Genomic DNA, 21,309 nt, shown 5'->3' with positions numbered 1-21,309 from the left:
ACGGAGGTAACGACCCCACATGCACGCTGATGTGGCCACGCAGTGCTTGGATTCATGGCTGCCAGAGGAGAGAAGCTTCATTCCAAGTGCGTCTCTCCCCCAAATTGTCCAAGACACACAAGTCTATAGCTGGACAAGGACACAGGAATGCTGGAAAGATCGCAAGGGGGGGGGTCATTTGGACCACATTGCTTGTATGGTAGTTTCGTACCGAAGTCAATCTATAATTTCGTCCAACCATTTCTTAAAAGAGCTCAAACGCCAGGTCTTAACCACAGGGTCGGGAAGTCCGATCCAGATGCCCACGGCTCTGTGCGAAAAAAATGTTTTCTGTTCTCTATCTGATATGAATTCCCTTTCGGTTCCCAATTTCGGACCAAGAGCAGTTTTGTCTTAATGTTTTTATTTAAAACAGGTCAAGCGAAATAGAAGACGCGGATTAAAATCTCAGTTGAAAACATAATATATTAGTAACAATACAAATAGTGTAAATTATTAAAAATGAACACGTTAAAATAGATAGACTTACAGATAATTTATTAATTCCCTGCAATAGAATTTATCTGAATTTAGCCAGAACCTTTAATTAGTTTATTGCATTGTTTATTGACTTAAATTGTAGAAATTACGAGTGTTTCCATGTTTTAGTCATTGAGGAGTTTGAATTCCCCATAAAGCGTGCTGGGCTGTTGATCTCTGAGGGTCAATCCTTAAGGTAGTCCAGCAATAGCAAAAAAAAAAGGTACAAGAAACTAGCGACAAACGGTTTGCCATTTCACACGGTATAAGGAACAGCAAACAGATTATCACTGTGGTCGATTGCCAGTGAAACGCCGCTTGATGACTAATTTGCTTAGTGACACCTGCGATGTGAATAAGAGGTGGAGGCTTTGGGGTTGACTCCGCTGTTACGTCACCGCTCCAGTACGAATTGAGAAAGTGTAGCTACTGCTGCAGAGTTATGGCTACAGTGAGGGAGAAAGCGGCGTCTTTGAATCTCTCTGCAGTGATCTACAGCCCAATGCACAGACCACCAGGTAAATAACATTTTGCTGGTTTGACAATAGGCATGATCACACTGATAGCTGTAGACTTCCAAAAGGCGATCCTATTCTGGGTTTTCATTAATAATTAAACACCACTTATTTTGGTTTAATGCAATTTCTGAGCAGGGAAACATTTGTTTCCAGTACTTCAGCGTTAACATCTGTTTTGTAGGCTCACGTATTCCGTTTTCTTTAGTTGTCGTTATCGCTGGTTTTAAATTCAAATTTCTTGTGATTTGGACGGGTGTTTTACTTTCTTACATATTATTATGTCTCTATACATTTGTACGTTGCTTTGTCGGTTTTGACTTTGTTTAAAAGCAAATCGGCGTTTGTGTCCTTGTCGTGATTTTTTTTTTGGTGATAGTTTCGAGAGGACGATTATGAGCTGTTGTTGACTACATTTTTATGACTCTTTGAGATTTGAATATAATCGCTGTAATCGAGTTGTAACCCACAGGTTTTAGCATTCTTCTTTGTGTCGGAAAAAAACTTAAATAAGGCGTTGACTCCACCGCAGCCTTTTTTTTATTGGGACCAAAACTGGAAACCTGAGTTATTTGTACAGTACAGCTGGAAGCGACCATACAAAATCGCTTGTTGGAGTTCTTGAGTGCGTTTCTTCGGGGAATACTATCCAGGCGTGCAGCTCATCGATGGCGTAAGGGGCAGAAGAATGTCAATGTTCATTTGCTACGTTTTCCAAAAGCTAAATAAATAGCTAAACTTTTGTCATTAATTCGTTCCCGTTATCGTGCTCGCATCTTTTTTTCTAACCGTGTTGTAGTAGTCGTGTTGTCCCAGAAAAAGAATAGCAATCAAGTTTGAAGACGATAGAATTCAGAAGCATTAGAAAATGGGGAAAACGGAAAGCCTGCCGTACAGATGGCGTGCAGAATGCAGTCTGACTGGGGTTTATAAAAGCCTCCGATTACTGGGTATCTTTCGCGGATCACGAATGAGTTCATCACTTTAGCCAGCCGCACACAGTTTCTTTCTCCCCGCTTCCTTGCGGTTCCCAGTGTCGCGCAAAATATTGCTCAACCGTTTCGTTGAAATCTGGCAACAACGTGACTCGCTGGCACTTTAGGAAAATTTAACGGAAAGCCTGGCTTTTCGAAGAAAAAAAAGAATCGGTGTAAAGCTTCGTGGAAGGCTGTGCGTGAGGGACAGAGTGACACGCACAGCCCCGTGTCGCGTGTCATTTGTATTCGTGACACATTGTGTATACACAATGTAGACACCCGAAGAAGGCTCCACAGCCGAAACGTTGTTTTTTCTTCTCTTTTAAGCATGGAATAAACCTTTTACTTGTTCCAATGTCGAATGCCCTCCCGAAACTAGCTGTTACGGGGGAACTGGGTTTTTACATCTATTTGCATTAGTTCTAGCAGGAATGCTCCAGTTAGTATATTAGAGCTAACCAAATCGGCATTATGTTCTTCGGGGATCGACGATGCTGTTATACTGTTCCCTTAGTGATTATTTACACTTCTGTTGGGCAAACACCAGTCAGTGTGTTGCCCCTGACAGAGCAGAATCGACCCCTAGTGGATTCTTATCTCTTTTGGGGGGGGGAAGGCTCGCTCTGCGCTCTCCCCACCTCTGTAAAAAAAGGCTAGACCTTTAGATGTCTTTTTCTTGTCCCTGTAGGGTGATTAGCGTGAAGTGAACGATTATAATGTAGAGCCGACGACGACTGGATGTTCAGACTGTAAAGGGGCAGATTACAGCAGTGAGTTTAGACCCCCATATTGAGTGTCCAGATGGCTGTTGCATCTCCCACTGCGTATCTGGACTTAAGAAGGGGTTTTGACCTTCCCTCCTCTCTTTTTCTCACCTACTGTTTGGGTGGAAAGGTCTTTGCTCATAAACCCCCTGATTTTGAAGTTTCTGGCTCTTGGAACATGTTTTGGAGAAATGTGGCTTTTTTACATCTCCCAGCTACTACGACTGGACCTTCGTGTCTTTAAAATGTGTGAATTCCAAGCTACAAACAAAGGAAGGTTTTTTTTTTTACTTATCAGAGATGGTTAATTTGGAAAATGAAACTACTTCTGGGAGTAGAAATGGTTCCCTGCCCTTTCTGGTAGGAGCCTTTTGTTTCTCTTCCACCTGTTAAAAGTGCAGTGGATGCTATTGAAAGATGGTGGCTTTTGTCAACATTATGGATACTTTGCTGCCCCACCCCCTCAGATATCGCTGATCAGGAAAACTGTGGACAGCCTCTTGGACCTGTTCCTCTACATTTTTTTACATGTTTGGTGGGGAGGGGGGGAGGGGGGGAATGCTAGTTAGCAGGTATTGACAAGAGCTATCACCACCTGCACTGTTGTCCCCTTGGGGAAATATTTTAAATTTAGTGGGATTATAAACACTTTTCTAAAATCATCTGGAAGCTGATAGTAGATGCTTCAGTAATGACTTTCAAGTTCCTGTACAATTTGTAGTAAAAGGCAGCTCCAGGTACTTTTTTTTTTTTTACAGTTTACTTGTGTGGGGTTTTTGGTTTAAGCAAACAGAGGTCTGAATTTACTTTGGAAGAATGTGGCTACAACGTAATATTTCAACATTCATTGTATCAACTGTATGCAGTTCATGTTTCTTACAGCCACAGGTATTTCAACATTCTGAAATCCCCAATTTATGCAAATACCACTTGTGAAGGCAGACCATTCTCAATATACGGCCCCTAGTTAATTGCTGATAAAATGGAGTTGCATTTCTTCTTCCGCTTACATTTCATTTTGAGAGAGATCCAGATACCTCTCAAAAAATGGAGTTAAATTTTACTAGAATGAGCTCTAGGTTTAAAACCCTCCTCGCTATCTGAAGAGTTTATATAATCATTTGTTTACTGAACTGTTTGCTTTGTTTCTTTTAGAGAAAAAAAAACACGCACATCCACAAATCACTTCGGATAAATGTGCCACATCTAGATTTCCAGAGACTCCAACTTTCTTTAGTGGCAGAAGAAAGTACTTTCATAAACAGGCCAACAATTGCAAACTTGAAATCAAGCCACCCATTGATGAGAATCCTTCCTAAACGGAGGGTGGGTCAGAGTAATTATATCAGCATGTGCAGGGAGTCTCTGATGTGGGCTGCAGCCCACCCCATTGAAGAACCAGATGAAAAACCCTGAGAGATCTCCAAACAGTTTAATCATTGTATTGGACCGCATGTGAAAAAAGGTTCTTTAAAATCAGTAACTCATCAAGTGTAATGATTTGACTTGTTTAATGAAGTCATAAGCAAATTTGTGCCAGAGCTATTGAATATTCAGTTGTTGTTGCTGCACCACACAGAGGGGGGTAAAGGACATTTAAACATGGCCTCTCCACAGATCTTTGAGTGCTTTTCCTTTTTACAGCAACTCACAGGATGGAGAACAAGCCATTCCGGGCCACGTTTATTTGGAGCAGCATCATAAAGCACCTTCAGTCTCGCGTGGAGGTGAAAAGGCGACGTCACAACCTGAAATACCACAACGACTGCTTCGTGGGCTCCGAAGCGGTCGACGTGATCCTGGCCCACGTTGTGCAGAACAAGTTCTTCGGGGACGCCGAAATCCCCCGAGTGAAAGTGGTGCGTGTGTGCCAGGCCCTCATGGACTACAAGGTTTTCGAGGGTGTTGACACCAAGGTGTTTGGCAAAGAGAAAAAACGGGCGGCCTTTGAGGACAGCAGCTGCAGCTTGTACAGGTTTTTGAACTCTCCGAGCCTGACGGCGGACAGTGTTGAAAATGGAGGCTCTTCTCCTTATCAGCGAACTTTGTTCAACCGGCCCTGCGGCAGGTACATTATTGCAGCTGCAGTGTGACTGAGGAATAAATTGTTCTTTTTTTTTGTGGCTTTCTGTTAGTCTTGGGGGGGGGGGGAAGGATCCCTTATATTGAAGTGTTGTGTATAGATAGATGGTTCTTTAAAAAACAATTGGTTGCTTCAATGTTGAAGTCAGCTGCAGAAACTCAGTGCAGAATGTTTACAAGTCAGAGGACGTCCCTTGTTGGACTTCCACCACTTAAACTTATGTAACAAGCTCAGAAGCCGACGGCTCTCCCTTTTCACCTTTACCGAATAGTGTAACTTGATTGGATTGCTTAACACTTGACACTTTTAAAATGTATTACTCTTTGTGCATGTTTGAATATGGATGTTCCTTTGTTAAATCTTTTCTGAACACATTGAAATATTGGCACACCACTATGTAGAGGTGGGGGCCTGAGTGTTGATGGCTTTAAAACCTTTCGGTGCTGGTTTATTTCACTAGATTTAAATTCCCTTTCCAATGGAGCTAAGACAGACCACATTTCTCTTTCAAATGCAAAGAGGAAAAAGTCAAAGGATAATGGATCCACTGCAGGGTGGTGCTAAAATAAAGGATCTTCCTTAACCTTATGCAGTTTGTTTTACAATGCTAATTTAAATATGAAATGTTGGTTATCCTCAACAAAAATGTGCTTCTCCTTGAGTAAGGTTTAGAAATTTTCAGGCTACAATTAGGTGGTTATGGCAACTACTGTATGTGAATTAGGAACAGGTCTGTTTTAGGTCCTGCAGGTCTATCACAACAGGAAAGGAACTCTTGATATTGTACTGGCTTGCTCTTAAGGTTTTAATTTTGAAGGAGCAAAATGCAAGGTTTGGTGTGTACATGTTATTTAGTGAGAGGCTTTAAGATTTTTTAAAAATCAAATCTGATTTAAAAAAGAAAGTCTATGAAATGTAACTTTCATTTTCGGGGTGGGAATTGTTTTGATACTAGAACAATTGCTTCTCGGTCTGTTGGAGTTCATAGCCATGTTTGAAAATGAAACTTTGGTAACTCCTTCAAAACTAAAGCTGTACTCTGGATTTTATGATTTACAGAACAGAGGAAATTGTGTATTCTTCAGCCACACCCATCAAAACGGACAGATCCTTAGAAGACCTCCTGGATAACTTAAACCTGAGTCCTGCAAATCCATCTCAAATCAAAATAAATCTTGGATTGCCTCAGAATGGTAGGTATTGGATCTTGGTTCCACTTTTGTTTACCATTGCATCATACTTGCTGTTAAATAAAGGTTTTAATAATTCTAAAATAACATGCGATCATTTGTTTTGCAAATTTTAACAACTAGATCTGTATATATTCTTGCTCTCATGCAAGTCACAGAAGCAAAGCAAAGCAATAGTATGGTTAATCACGGAACACTCACTCTGAAAGTACAGTGTGTTAAGTATGAAGTGTGTGGGGCGGGCGGGTTGTGTTTAATCTATAATATGTTGAAGACCTAATGCTCTGACCCTCTGTAGCACCAGCCTTCTGCCCTCTGGCATACAGATCCTGAAATGCTTAATCCCTCACCTGCTGAGAGAGCCTGAATATGGCTCCTCCACAGTATTTATTTCACTAGCTCGGTCCGCAGGTACCGACTTGCCCTCTCGGAGAGGCTCTGCTCTGACTGTGTCTGATGGCTGTCCCCCCCCCTGCAGTGGTTAACGAGGTGTGGCACGAGCAGACCCTCCTGCGGCTGCTGCAGCTCGTGGAGCTGCCCCTGCTGGACGCCCTGCTGGAGGGCAGAGCTCACGAGCTGCCGGCCGGGAGCACAGACTGCGAGGACGGCGAGCCCAACCTGCTTTTCACCAGCAACTACCTGGACCGGGAGATCCTGAAGGCTTTCGGTGACTCTCAGTACGTCGTCGGCCAACAGTGCAGGATGCTTTGCGGAATTTGTTGAAACTGTTTACTGTCATTTATTCCATCCTAATTGTTTGGTCCCAGTAAGGTTTTGGCATCTGCTTTTATTCTACTTGGTCAACTTTTTTTTTAAGTTCAGCTTGTTGAGGGTTGATGGCTTATGAATGCCCAAGCACACATTGCAGCCAGACGCAAAATCACTTTGTAGTGCGCAGTGATATATTCATGAATGTCCTGAAGCTGAAAGGGTGGTTACAACTTCCTTCTTACTCAAAACAAGAATGCATTTGGCACTTGCTGCCTTTCAAACATGAATCCCCACCTGTGTCGCAGGGCTGACGACTGGCTGTCGGCGGCGGTGGACTGTCTGGAGTTCCTGCCAGATCAAATGGTTGTGGACGTGAGCAGGAGTCTGCCAAAATGCTCTGAGGGAACCCAGCAATGCAAGAGACTGCTATACGACACCATTGTGAAACACTACAACCAAAACAACCGGGAGCCCCTCCTCACCAACCATTTGTTTGATATACACACAGGAATTGCTGAGCTCCTTGGTAACCATTTATTCCAACTCTGAACTGCGGTTGTGTGTTTAGTATTCATTTTAATTGCACCGATTTATATCCAGTTGACAAAGGGTTTAAAAACGGCAGTGAAAAACATGCACCTCAGCTAGCTTTGTGCTGAATACTTGACCAATGCGATTGTAAGATGTGCATGCATGATTTTCTTCCCTCCTGCATGGGAGGATCTTCTCCAGTCCGGCCTGCAGGTTCATTTCACTTTTTAACCTCTCTAAGGGACTGAGTCGGAATCCTTCTGGACTGGATGAGACTGAATGTTGCAGGAGTCCCCATTTTTCTAAAAGGCTAGACATCCCTGGTCTGTGGTTGACTAGCACTGCCCAACTTTGGGGTTTAGGGTTAATATCTGAGCCAAAAGAATAAACTGCAATTCTGAGCACTGCTGCTTGAGAGTTGTGACCAACTAGGATTTATAACCAAGTTTTCCATTTTTGTAGCAGAGCTAAACCAGTCTTGTGCACAATGTTGCTCTGAAATAAGTTAGGCACTTGGATCAGTTTTTGTAAAGGTCCTGTTGATTGAGTCCTCTTGGAGATTAATTAAACTTTCTACTTCTCCTGCTAGCTGATCTTGTAATGTGTGTGTGTGTGTGAAAGCTCAGAGCAAACTCTTTTATCTATATGGTTTGTATACATCCCTCAAAATTAGTTTATTCAACTAAGTCGGGGGATATAAAGTGACACAATCCTCCTCATATCTGTTTGCATTTGAGAGGCTGGTGAGATGAACTGAATAACACAGCTTTTATTTTTTCTGACCTTGTCCTTCAGATTCCCTACTAATGAAGAGGTACTGAAAGCTATAGCTAATTGATGAGAGATGTGAACAGTTAATGCTTGTAGAATATTCCTGCTACCTAAAGTGTGGAAATCGGTGTGCGTAAATGGCAAATGGTAACTTGATTCTTGTGACTGGATGTATACCTTAGAACCATGCGTGCCTTTTGTCTGATGTTGGGATGATCAATTCTCTCTTCAGTAAATGGCAAATCGGCTCATGCCCTGGAGGCTCTACAGCTCTGCTTGAAGCTGCTAGATCCCCGCAGCAGAGAGGAGCTGAGGAGACTGCTGTGCTTCATGGCTGCAGCTGCTGATCCCAGTGAATTCCGATTGCACAGAGAGGTACATGTAGAAATGTGCAGCTTGCATGTCACGACTTGTCTTTTTTTTTTGCTGCGAACTAGCCTGGATGCTTGCTGCACTTCTTAAAAAAAGATGTTAATGGAAAAGTAAGTGTTGTGCTCCTTGAAAATGGGCACTAATCATCTTAAATTGACACAAAATGAGCAAAAACTTCCCCTATTGCAATTGTATCCCTTTCATTGCCAGGAGAAAGTTTTGCTCAAGAGAATTTAAACTTAAACAGTTGTTAGCATGGTTCCTTCATTTCACCTTTCTTATTAAATGCCTTCTCAGAATTATTGAACCTGCATTAATACTGTCTTTCTTACAGGTTGAGAACAGAATGGCTGTTAAAAGATCGTTTACCAAGGCCATTGTCTCCAGTAAAAATCTAGCAAAGGGGAAGGTGGACCTTCTTGTGCTGTTTCTACTTGACAATCAAAAAGATGTGTTTAAGGTAAGGATTCTGAAATACTGAATGAGAAACCATGTCCTAAACAATATGGGAAGCCTTTGTACCATCTGCTGTAAAAACCATGCAAGGCGTTATGTTCAAACAAGCTTGTTTGACTTAGGATCTACATAATTCCTAGAGGCAAACGGTGTCCTTGAACTTGAATGGGAATTCATAAACCACATTCTTGTATGGCAGCTATCTGGAATGTTTACAGTGCCAGCAAAACCATGGTGTGATTGGAAATCAAATGACTTCCCTGTTGTGCTCTAGCTAAGCATTTAAGAATTTGTTAAATATTTGCATTCTTGTTTCTGACTCAAGGCATTTACACTTTAAACTGAATTGCATAGGCCATATACCTATACGAACGTTAATCCCCAATTGTTCTCTTCATGCGTGTTTCAGATTCCAGGATCTTTGCACAAGCTTGTCAGTGATAAGCTGGCTTGTCTTGTACGTGGGAAAGACCCTGACCAGGCTACAGGTATTTGTTTATTTTGCCAATCAACACAGGGTTAAGACAAACAGGATCTGTAACACTTTGTGCTTATTGGCCTTTTTTTCCTAGACGGAAACTCCACACAAAAATCTGAAAGGGGCAGGGGGGTTACATATTACATGTATAAAGCACATGAACTATAACTAGTTACTGGGAGCAGAAAGCATGGAGAGTGGAGCACTGCTGTCCCCCTGAGTACTTCACCTGAGTTGCTAGAGTAAAATTGACAGCCATACAAATGTAAGTCACTTTTTGGAAAAAGGTGCCTGTCAAGTAAAGGCACCTGCACAATTTAAATAGGACCCTAGTAACCTATTTTCTCTTCCCCCCGTTCTCAGGCTCCACTTTCTGTCAGAGGGTCTCGAGCCAGGACTACTCTGAAACCACGTTAAAAACCACAAAGGATGAGCTGTGGGTCTTGCTCAGAACGATCCACGAAAACCCAAAGCTTTCCACAAAAGAGAAGAAACGTGTCCTGGGTCAGTTTTACAAAAGCCATCCTGACATTTTTATACAATATTTTGGAAACCGAGCACCTAATGTCTGTATGTAAATGCGCCACTTTGTATTGTAAAACTCTGTATATGTCTTGTATTTACAGCTATGTAAATGTTTAAATTATCAGAATAAAGTATTCTAATTTTTACACTGCTGTTTCATCTTAATTTGACTTTTTGGTCCTAACCACAGATTATATTTTTTCACATAGTGACTCAAGCCATTCTATATGCATGCCACAGTCATTAAATATTGGCATTTTTGGTTTCAATAAATTCATGCTGCTCTTCAAAATGCTTGGCATTTTATTCTGCAGGGGAAATGATTTTGCATTTTAGAACTGCTATCTTCATATTAGATTGCATCTTCCTCTAATCTTTGCCTGTTAGTGGTCTCCTTGGAGACCAAAAACTCCAGCTATATGAACGATTTTTTTTAGTGTTATAAATGATTTGGACTTTTTTTTTCCCCCCACCAGACGTGAAATCCACATGTCCGTCTGTTTCAAAGGTCAAAAGTTCTGCATTTCCTGCGCTTATGAATACATCTCTTTGTAGCCGAATCAGAATGACAAAAGCTATCTGAATGTCAATTCGCCAGGGATAATAGCAGGGTGGAGAACGCGCAATAGCAATGCAGTATATTACCATTAAACTAAGAACATTTAATACTGATCTACACCAGATGCAACTGAATGCTTTATAGTAAGCTTTCAAATCTGGGAACCGGTTTTCGTCAGATCCCATTGCCATTCCAACCGCTACAGGACTTCGTCAATGGAATTGACGTTTCCGCGTAGTGCGCAAAGTAAAATAAAAACGGATCTGCCGCTTGAGGTCGCTAATTGATTCCCGTATAAAGAAAAACACATGCAGGATATTCAAGGGCTTATTTTAAGATCGGGTTAAGGGAGCTGTTGCACAGATAATATCGACGACTGTCACATTCCGAGCACAGTAACTACGACTGGAAGGGCGTTGTGGGGGGGAAAAAAAAAGTCTGGAATTTAATCCCAGCATCATTTTAAAGCCGCCTATCAGAAGTTGTAGTTCTCTTGCAAGTGCGCGACCTCTGAACAGGAAAGAAAGTCGAAGAACCAAAAACAAAAATACAATTCCCATATATCCGTGCCGACTGCAGGAACGTCATTTCCGTAAATAGAGATGGCAGCGTCGTCTGTTTGAGCTGGGAGGTGGTGTGCACGATAATTTCCTATATTATACAGGCTGTATTCGTTTGATTCTGGAAGAATCTTATTCTTTCTAGAGCACTTTATTTCCAGCGAAATCTAAAGGCGCACCATATTCTTTGATTGCAAAAGCCAAATACGTTATTACAATTTAACTCCGTATTGCAGTTATTTTTAGCTGATTCAATTTTTCACTGAAAACCAGAGGAGAACGAGCAGGTGCGTGTTTTCACCTTTGTCTGCGATGTTGGATTTAACGATGTATTCGTTTTTTTTATATTTGGCATTCATTTTGCATATACATATTACAGTAATCGAATAACATGGCGCATTGTTGGATTAAACGCGTCCTCTAGCTAAACAAAATGTATCATATACTTTAGTGAATGCTTTTTTTTTTACCATTTTTGTGAATTACTTTTTTAATTAGTAATGTATACCTTATGTATGCATTCCTAAATTGATTATTTTTACCTTTGCTCACCGTGATGGCACTGATTCAATCAGTCGTTTACAGCTAAACATATCAACGGCTGAAAAAGAAATCTAAATAATCCATAAAATATTATAGGATAAGATTAGATTTATCCACAAGTTACAGCAGTGTTCCAAGTGTAACTGCCAAGAACCTGTCTTCTGTGGGTATTGTGGCTTACAATGAATTCCCATCGGGGGTTTCTTAATTCCTTATACAGGGTAATAATTCTGGTACTGTAGGAAGCATAGGCTATGTGCCGTCCTAGTTATTGGTATTCCTGCTCAAAAAAACAAGGTGAGGCACTGGAGAACTATATTTTTAGATATCTTGGTTCCATTTAAGTTCTGAAGGATTGATTTAAGTTCCTTCAGAAGTCCCTTCACAAGGCCAACTGGAATGCAACAGGAAATTAATCTCTCATTTAAATTCACTGTTTCTTGGATGCTCGATTTTGAGTAGGGGGAAACACTTCTGAACTGCAGATATGTTTGTTTTTTTTTCAATTGAGGTCCTTTGTCAGAGCTTTGTTCCTGTTCTTGAACAGTCCGAAGGAATGTACTGTATGTATGTCACAAACACTTTATTCAGAACACAATGCCTTGTATAAACTGCATTTGTCAAGTAGAGACAGCTAATGCATGACAGGAACTTGGCTTCCAGATGTTTGCAGCAATGTTATTTGCCTGATTGTTCAAAGTCAGCTATTTTTTGTCCTGATTCATGCAAGAAAGCTTTAGCAAGACTAGACACCCAAGATGATAACCTAAGGCTAATTTCATGAGTGCAGTGGTAGCAGGAATTTTGTGGTCCAGTTGTTTTTGGTCTCAAAAGTGGACCTGTTTCAGGTTAGCTTCACCTGTTGCATGCCGTTAGCCAGCAGAGCTGTCATTTGTTACTGACAGTGTTCTCCACGGAAAGCCTTCAGTTCACTCACAGTGCAGGTAGCGCTGCTTGTCAGGCTGACAAGTCTCTTCGTTATTCTTATGCTTCCCCACTTCACAGCTCAGCATGCAAGTGCACAACTTTGTACGAAGGCGGAAGTACCAATAAGTGCCAGTCATTGCTGAATGACGATGGCAATGTGTTGTGGTTTGGGATCAAATGTGCGTGCTGTTGGGAATATTGCGTTAAAACTTAGACGTGCTGAAATACTGGGGTCCTTGATCCTTTGGAGCAGTGTTCCAGCTGCAGATGTTTAGAAGCCTTTTTAGGAATACCAACATCTTTTGGTTTCATTTCAGCAGATCCTTTGGTTACTTCACTGTGTGACTCAAGAACTATGGTGTTCTACCTGATCTTTAGTAGGATGCTTCTTAAAATTAAGAAAGAAATAAGACCTTCCTTTTTTACAATTACTTAATTTTTTATTTCATTTTGTCATAGGCTACACATAAAAAACAAACCTTTAGCTGTAAACTGTAGACATCTGCTTAAGCAAAAGTTGTTTTGACATCAGGATGGAAGAATGTTGTTTAACAAACTACACCTTTCTCTCATTATATCAAACAGCACTGCAAGCACAAAAAAACAAAACAAGAAATGCTCAGAACTGTTTTTTATGTTCAAGCTTGTCTGGGTGAAATAAAGTGATATTTATAATCCAGTGGTTAAACATGGAAATGTCTAACAAGCACGGGGAAACATGTAAGACTGTACAGGGCAAAAAGGTGTTGCTGTTGACTGTAGGTTTTGGTCTGGCTCTAGGGAGATACTGTATCTTCATCTGATTGTCTAACGAGCGCTGGGAGAAGCATGTCTCAGGACTCGGACAAGCCGACATCTGGGGAGGACAAGCTGGAGGATCCCAGTGAGACGAGGAACCGTGCCGAGAGCCTGGACCCTTCAGAAGAGTCTCTGAGGAAGAGGGTGCGACAGCGCACCCCCAGCCCCCACAGGGGCGGCAGTCTGCCGTGTAGGTCCCACAGGGCGGACACGCCGTTTTAACAGATACGCACACTAGTCAGTGAGTTTGGTCTACCTATAACAGAGACAGCCATGTAAAATCACTTATAAGGGCGTTGGGCCACCATATGCAGCCAGTGCTGCCTATGTGCACCCTGGTATAGAGCGCACCTGTGCCTGTAATTCTGCAGGAGGGAGGTGACACAATAATGAGGATCCATCTCAGGGCAAACACAGACATGACCACACTCACACTAGGGCCGATTTTCCCAGCAGCCAATTGACATACCAGTATGTATGTGGACTGTGGGAGGAGGCCAGAGCACCTGAAGGAAACCCACATGAGCATGGGGACATCATACAAACTCCACACAGATGGCACCCCATATCTGGAGGTGAGCCCAGGGCCTTAGTGCTGTGAGGCTGCACTGCTAACCGCTGCCCATAATCAGTTTCCTTTTCTAAAATATTCTGTGAGTGTTATTTCCTGAAATTATCTATGTGTTGCCCTAAGGCATTGTAAAGAAAAAAACCAGATTGTCTTCTCCCTGCTGCAGCCAGTCCTCCCCGATTCGTGTCAGTGGAGGAGCTGATGGAGACGGCCAAAGGTGTGACCAACATGGCCCTGGCCCATGAGATTGTGGTCAATGGTGGCTTCCAGGTGAAGCCCTCACACTTGACAGAGGGCAGGTAAGAGACTCCATTTTGTCTGGAGAACAAGTAAAGCCCTTCATATATGACCACGTGCCCTGTATCACATTGTGATCGCTGCAGGGTTTCTCATCTGAATCTTGTTCAGAAATGCTGAAACTCAGCAGCAAACCTGAGTTTAGTTTTAGCCAGTTGTCAGAAATGTGACTTTAATTAGAGGAAATTGATTTTTTTTTTCTTGTTTGGATGACTAGTTTAGAGAAAAGGGTGCGAGAGATCGTACACAAAGCGTTCTGGGACTGCCTTGAAGCACAGCTGAGCGAAGATCCTCCTACATATGACCACGCAATCAGACTGCTGGGAGAGATCAAGGAGGTGAGAGCTGGGGTACTGGTCCTGTAAAACAGATTGATATTTTTAAAAAATCCTGTTTGTTAGTTTTGGTGTTTCAAAGACAAGAAATTAGACCATGATTTACAGAATAACAAAAATAACTTTCAGTTTTTTTAAATGATTCATGTTTTTCCTGTTTGCGGTAAGCTTGTCTTTGTGTTTCTGCATCGTTTATAGATGCAACTGCTTTGAGAGGGGAAAATGGGCTTAATGGACAGGGGAAGGAGTGAGGGAAAGATTGCTGGTAGCAAGTCTGTGTGTGAGAGAAAATAGAGCAGTAATTCTCAGTTATGCATTGTGTTCTCCAGAACAGAAAAGGTTTGATTCAAGTACCTTGTTTTAGCAAAGCAGAAAGTAGATCACAGTGGCTGATGCCTCAGCTGGTTACACTTACACCTGAGGAAATTAAATGAAGATGTGAAAGTGATGTGGCACTTAAATGCACCTTTGGTAGCTTTTGAATTTCCGTGAAGAATGGCTGCAGATCCTGTACCTTACTTCATTCTTCTCCCTTGTGCTTTGCTGTTTTGATTACAGTCTGTGATAAATGTTTGAATTTAAAATGTAAATCTGCCAGTTTACTGTAATTCAAAAAGTAATTCATTTTCTGGGAATGTCAAGCACTGCATTTTTAAACATATCTGTAGGTCTTCACAAAGATTACACCTGTCAGGATTAGTTATGGCATGTATTTATACAGTACAGCACACAATGTGTCCCATGTCTGCAAATGCATTCCTGTGCCAAGGTTGTATAACATGTCCTTTCCCAGGTAATATAGGTACTATTTGCTATTAGTTTTTTCATTTGTTGAAAAATGTACATTTTTTGGGTAGTGTTAAGTTATAGTCCCACCATGGCTGACATAAGCAGGAGCCAGGTAGTTTGGAGGAGTAGAAAACATTACATTTGTCTTGAAGGAAATACTGTATATTTTCAATCACATAGTAAGACAAACTGCAGCTGTATAGCTACCATGGTTTTTCTAAGGGTATTTACTACTTCAGATCATCAAACTGGACACAGTGTTTTCTAAGTCAGTATTGATGAGCTGCTTGACTGAGTGTTGACGTGAGACCACAGCAGCGTTATCAACGAGACGTGTTTTTTTTCTCTGCTTTGTTAATTATCCCGAACCACAACCTTTTCAATGTGTCGCCAGTCCGGTTTGCTGAAAGATTGCATCTCTGTGCCTAGACTCTCCTGTCGTTCCTGTTGCCTGGCCACAGCCGCCTGCGTAATCAGATTAACGAGGTTCTGGACCTGGAGCTGATCAGGCAAGAGGCAGAAAATGGAGCCCTGGACATCAACAAGGTGGCGGAGTTTGTGATCAGCATGATGGGGACCCTGTGCGCCCCAGCTCGAGACGAGGAGATCAAAAAGCTGCGCGACATCACCGCCATTGTTCCTCTGTTCAAGTATGAGAGAATGTGCACAACGTGAAACGGAGTTAGAAACGAAAATAAAACTTTTGACTATAATCAGTGATGCCTAATTTTGATCTTATGAGTATGGTTGCATTAATAACCACTGTATGTATGAGCTACTTTTGTGGAATTAAACTGGTATTATTAAAGATGTAGTTACTAAGCATTGAAGGAAACATGAATACAAAAGCTTGCTGACAGTATTTCGAAAAGCCCACATTAGGACAGTTTGAGACACTTATTTGACAACCTCTGTCGTATTCTGTTTTATAGTAAAGAAATTTGAATCTTTAAATATTATATTTGAATGGTTAAGTTGTACTTAAAATATTCTGTATAGTGTCCAGTGGTTGTAAAGAAAGAAGCATTTGTATTTTTTTATGGTATTGCGTCCTGTAGGGGTTTTCTAAAGATGCATCAGGTTACAGATACTATAGATGTGTTCTGTGTCTTTCAGGGCCATTTTCACAGTAATGGATTTGATGAAGATTGATATGGCTAATTTTGCAGTAAGCAGCATTAGACCACATTTAATGCAGCAGTCTGTTGAGTACGAGAGGAAGAAATTCCAGGAATTCATTGAAAAACAACCCAGTGAGTAACTTCTCTTGTTTAAAATTGCTCTTTCACAAGCCTTTGCAGTGAGTGTCACTTGCCTGTAACATACATAAGAATGTCATTAATCTTTTATTAACAGCTTTGTATTTTAATAGGTGTGTTATACATACTCATCTGTGTATGGAAATGAGATTCTTAAAAGTTTACATTCTTGATTACACTGTAATTAGTTTATTACTAATTGAGTTTACGGTGACTGATGTGATTGATACCACAGGCAAGTTTAAGTTTCCTGATAAAACCTTTCCACTTTAGGCACCTAATCAAATAACATACAATACACGATATTACTCAATAGTTTGCATGTGGCCTTCTCAAAAGCTTAAGCTCTAAATAGTGCCGCTGGTGCGATGAGATGACACCTTTCAGAGATGTTGACCTGCCGTGTAATAAGCTTGGCTTTCTCCAGACTCCCTGGACTTTACTCAGAAGTGGCTCCAGGATTCAGCAAATGCTCTTGTCAATGTGGAAGCAGAGGCCAGCCCTCCCTGCGCAGGGGCGGCAGGCTTTAGGGCCCCCGCTCTGTCCCCCCTCACCGTGCACAACCAAGCGTACCTGCACCTGCTCAAGTGGGATCACACTCGCTCGCCTTTCCCCGAGGTAGGTCACCTACCACCTGTTCTCCTTCTCATGCGTCTCAATCTTGGGTTGGCCTTCTTAAGCCAATGCACCGCCCTCCTTTGTTTTGCATTTGTCGTTTTTTACATTTCAGTAATGCACACCCGACGTTTTCAAGCACGTACTGCTTTACGGTAGGGTTGCAGCGACTGTCGTGTGTCTCTGGGCTCTGTGGGAATCGACCTTATTGGTTAAAAAACATCCCTCTTTTTGCCAGACAATGTTAATGGACGAGACTCGGTTTCAAGAGATGCAGATGGACCTGGAGCAACTGACAGGAATAGCGGCAGTGATGCTGATCACATACAACATTGCTGGAGCTGCTATCTCTGGTCTCCCTGGGTTTGCTGAAAAGCTGAAAAGCACTGTTAAGGTGCTCCTGACAGGAATGCATGATCCGTAAGTGATTTCATACAGATCCTTTTTTTTATCATGCATCAGATGGGTTATGAGGTTATTAATGACATTACTAAAGCAGAAGAGTTGCTTATTCCAAGTTTAAGCACTATTTTATGGTCTTATTTTAAAAAAATGTATCTTATACTCAATGCTTCCAGGAATTAAGATGTTGTTGACATCACAATGTACAGACTTCATAGTTATTGACACAAAATGTTATCTATGACCTTTACTTAAAACATAATGTGGTCCCTTGTTCATGTTGTGTGACTCGTTTCACCTTGAAACACTGGCGTTTATTTTAACATTCTCTTTCCATTATTCAGTTCCTCTAACAAAATAGTCTTATTGGCTTTTATTTCCTTGTGAAAACCACATACAAATGTTTATACCTAAAACTGCCTTAGGCTAAGAGAAGCTAAGCAGCGTGACATTTTTGCCTCATTAATCCAACCTTTCACTAGTCACAGCGTTCTTGGAAAAACAGGTAGGCAAAATCACAGTCCATCACATTTCCACTTCAAAGTCCACATACAAAGGTATCCAGTCCATCAGTGTGGACAGGGATGTTTATGAAGTTTAAGAGCTGAACTACACTGTAGGTATGATGACATAGACTGGTGTAATGTAAGGAGTGTAATTTAAAGGATACCAGCTTCACTGAGAGCCAAATCAGAACTGAATTTAATGCACACAGTGCTTCAACTCATGATTGATTGGCTAAAATCTTCCTATCAAGTACATAAATGCAGTTTTGCAGCGAAGAGAGCCAGCTACACTCTAAACTTTATCTTTCACATTTGCATACAAGAAAGATAAATAATACATGGTATATGGTATATTTTGTTCACTGTATCCAGGATGGGAATGCTCTCTGGTGGTTGCTATGAAAAGTGCAGATACTGTATATCCAGTGCTGCAGTACCCTAAATAAAATGCTGGCAGTGCATTTCAGTTCCTTTTACATAAAGAATGCCATTTACAGGTTCTTCAGTCCACTACACATGAGAGCAGTGTTGGTTTTCCATGTAACCAGAAAAACATTTGAAAGACAGCTTTTATTCTTGAATTAAACCCCAAAGATTTTATTAATTGCCCCATTTCCTTTTTTTTTCCTGCAAGTTCTTTTAATGCCAGCGAGGCCTTTGCTACAGTTGGAGAGAAGATCTGTGTGGAGGTTAATAGCTGCCTGGCCCAGCATGGCTTCACCCCGTTTTCTGCTGACAGGGAAACTGTGCTGAAAGGACAAATTGAAGCCGTGAAAAATCCAGACAATTCCATCCGCAAACTCATCGGTAACAGTTTCATTACTCTTTGAAATGCCAGGGCTTTCCTTTTTAGATCAAATCTTATTCTGATTGCAGCACAGAACATCAGGACAGTAACCAAACAACCAAGAACATAGTAGCATGTTTCAGACCTTTTATTTAACTGCCTGAAAATTAAAATTTAAGGTCTTCTCCCACCCTGCTGTTCTTTGGTTTGTATATTTGTAGTAATATAATACAGACTACGATGCTAATGTCTTTAGACCCTCATGTCTTGCCCTTCACATAATTATCTCATCTTTTGCATCTGGTCTCTTTATGGCCATTAGATTAATAATCTTTGAGGTAGTGCTAAGTAAAGTCAAATTCCCCTTACTTATTCCTATTAGCTATTTGCCTAATTTTAAAAAAATAAAAGCACTTAACTGGATGGAGATTGAGGTAGTAAAAGAGGCACTTAAAAGTGCCTAGATGACAGATCAGTTGATTTAAAGTACTGTACTTTACACAGCACAGAGGTATCAAAATCAATTCATGTTGTCAGGATGATTGCTAGCAATAAATACGTTCTTTATGATAAATATATTTCTTTTTTTCAGATTCCCGCATTCAGACATTCCTAATGGGCTACCTTGAGTCTAGCCATCAGAAACCCAGCCCTGTTGTACCAGGGGGTCTGGTCCCCATTCAGAAAGAAATGGAGGAAATAGCTGTGAAATTCAGCCGCCTGGTTAACTACAACAAAATGGTCTTTTCCCCATACTATGATAAGATCCTCAGAGAGATATTTAGTGAGGGAGATCATCCTCCAGCCACCAAACAACTTACAGGACAATGATGAACAGTAACTGTATATGTTAGGTTAAACAGTGCTCCTGCCCCAAGGCCATAGATCTCAAATTTAATCAGTCCTGTTCAGTATTTGGCCACTTTAATTGTAAAATGTAACCATGCAGCTGCATTTTGATATTTTCGTTTGACTTTTAATTATTCTTCAAGTGAAACTATAATTTAAAAAAAATGGTTAACAATACACAGAGCTACTATCTCATCGGCTTCCATTATGGTTTAACACTTTAACAGAAAGAAAAAAATATCTGGGTATTATGCATTTTACAAAATAAACTGGAGCAGGGATCATTTGTCTGTGTGTGTGCTATATTAAGCAAAGCAGCAGAATGTTTTTACTTTGTGGAATTATTTCTTTACTATCAGTCTCACACTGTGACTTGAAATAATATTAGATTGGGAATTGAAAAACAACTGGCAACTGGAAACCCCATACAGATGCTGAATTATCCTGTCTGGTTTAGAAGAGAATTCACCCTTAGAGAAGAAGAGATCTTGGACAATAGTACCGATTAAAGATGCTGCTACTTTTCCATCACGGTGAACATTTCATGAAGTAATTTACTATGAAATCAGTAAAATTAATTTCAGGTGTTTCCCCAAGGCAATTCCCAAAGACTGAAAATGTATCAGGTCAACTACAGAATAAGATAAAATGAATTTTGTCTCTTTAAGATGTGCAGATTTTTATAACAAATTTACAAAACTTCGGTTAGAGATTACCTTATTTAATGTATTGATCGTTTATAAATCTTTAAATTCCCGAATTACAGACTCAAAATGGCCTTTTTATCACTAATCACATCTTAAGGTTAAAAGTTCAAAGAAGTGTGCACTGGTTAAAACATTTCTTGACAGTACAATAAGTAAAGTAAAACAATATTCATGGCTATTGCTGCTGGCTGGTGTTCCTGGCACTACTTCTGCACTGCAGGTGAAAACGTCTTGTACTCTTTGTTTCAAACCCACATAAAATTCACAGCTGTAAGCCTGAAAGATCTTTATTGTAACCTATTACAAAATGTCTTGTGACCTATACTTAGCAAGCTTGTAATTAAAGCATCATATATGGCTTGCAGTGAAATAGAATCTGTATCTGTGGACAGTTATCTTTATACAAACCAACCTAGCTATACCAACTTTGAAAACTTAAATAGCTTATGCATTTTATGAATTGTGCTACTTTACATCATTGTGATTTTTTTTCTTAAAATTGCTAATATTTAATGTAGTTTTGATTCCATACTTCCATACAGGCATAGGCAGAATATTTTCTAATGGTTTTAGATCAGCATTATAATTTTAAAAGAAAGATGGTTTTAGACTGGGAATTTTGAATATTTTTCTTTAAGGGGTAGAATCCATTTTTTGATTTCCGATATGTATAGGAAATAATTTTTAGAAAGCCAAAACACAAATTTAAGTGGGCACCGTGTGCCATTTTTATGTCTTTTTTGCACATAGTTTGAAAGCTGGCAAAAGGCTCAAATGTTTTTTAGAGTGTTCATCTACAATGTAGGTGAGGTATGTTATTTGATAGTTATTTACAGGAATTAATTTTTTTGCTTATGTAATACCAGTGTGGCTTTGTTGCAGCTTTACTCAAATAAAATACTTCCAACCCAAA

General features: G+C 40.6%; 2 protein-coding genes across 2 annotated transcripts; both read left to right on the top strand.

Annotated features, from left to right (window-relative positions):
* Positions 1-956: 956 nt before the first annotated feature.
* Positions 957-10,046, top strand: depdc7a (DEP domain containing 7, paralog a). Its single transcript, XM_088935107.1, has 9 exons — positions 957-1,037; positions 4,420-4,843; positions 5,918-6,051; positions 6,527-6,725; positions 7,065-7,285; positions 8,294-8,436; positions 8,768-8,893; positions 9,299-9,377; positions 9,731-10,046. Exons 1-9 carry the CDS (start codon positions 962-964, stop codon positions 9,943-9,945), a joined length of 1,617 nt encoding a protein of 538 aa, XP_088791233.1. The 5' UTR covers positions 957-961; the 3' UTR covers positions 9,946-10,046.
* A 982-nt stretch (positions 10,047-11,028) lies between these two features.
* tcp11l1 (t-complex 11, testis-specific-like 1) lies at positions 11,029-21,309 on the top strand. The gene is made up of 10 exons (XM_088935235.1): positions 11,029-11,298; positions 13,262-13,469; positions 14,017-14,149; positions 14,365-14,485; positions 15,701-15,921; positions 16,388-16,524; positions 16,958-17,148; positions 17,384-17,565; positions 18,688-18,860; positions 19,433-21,309. Exons 2-10 carry the CDS (start codon positions 13,310-13,312, stop codon positions 19,669-19,671), a joined length of 1,557 nt encoding a protein of 518 aa, XP_088791361.1. The 5' UTR covers positions 11,029-11,298; positions 13,262-13,309; the 3' UTR covers positions 19,672-21,309.

Source organism: Atractosteus spatula, chromosome 16 (assembly GCF_055471065.1).
Source record: "Atractosteus spatula isolate fAtrSpa1 chromosome 16, fAtrSpa1.hap1, whole genome shotgun sequence".
Lineage (NCBI taxonomy): Eukaryota > Metazoa > Chordata > Actinopteri > Semionotiformes > Lepisosteidae > Atractosteus > Atractosteus spatula.
The sequence above is the reverse complement of the archived record's forward strand: the minus strand, read 5'-3'. Positions and strand labels throughout refer to the sequence as shown.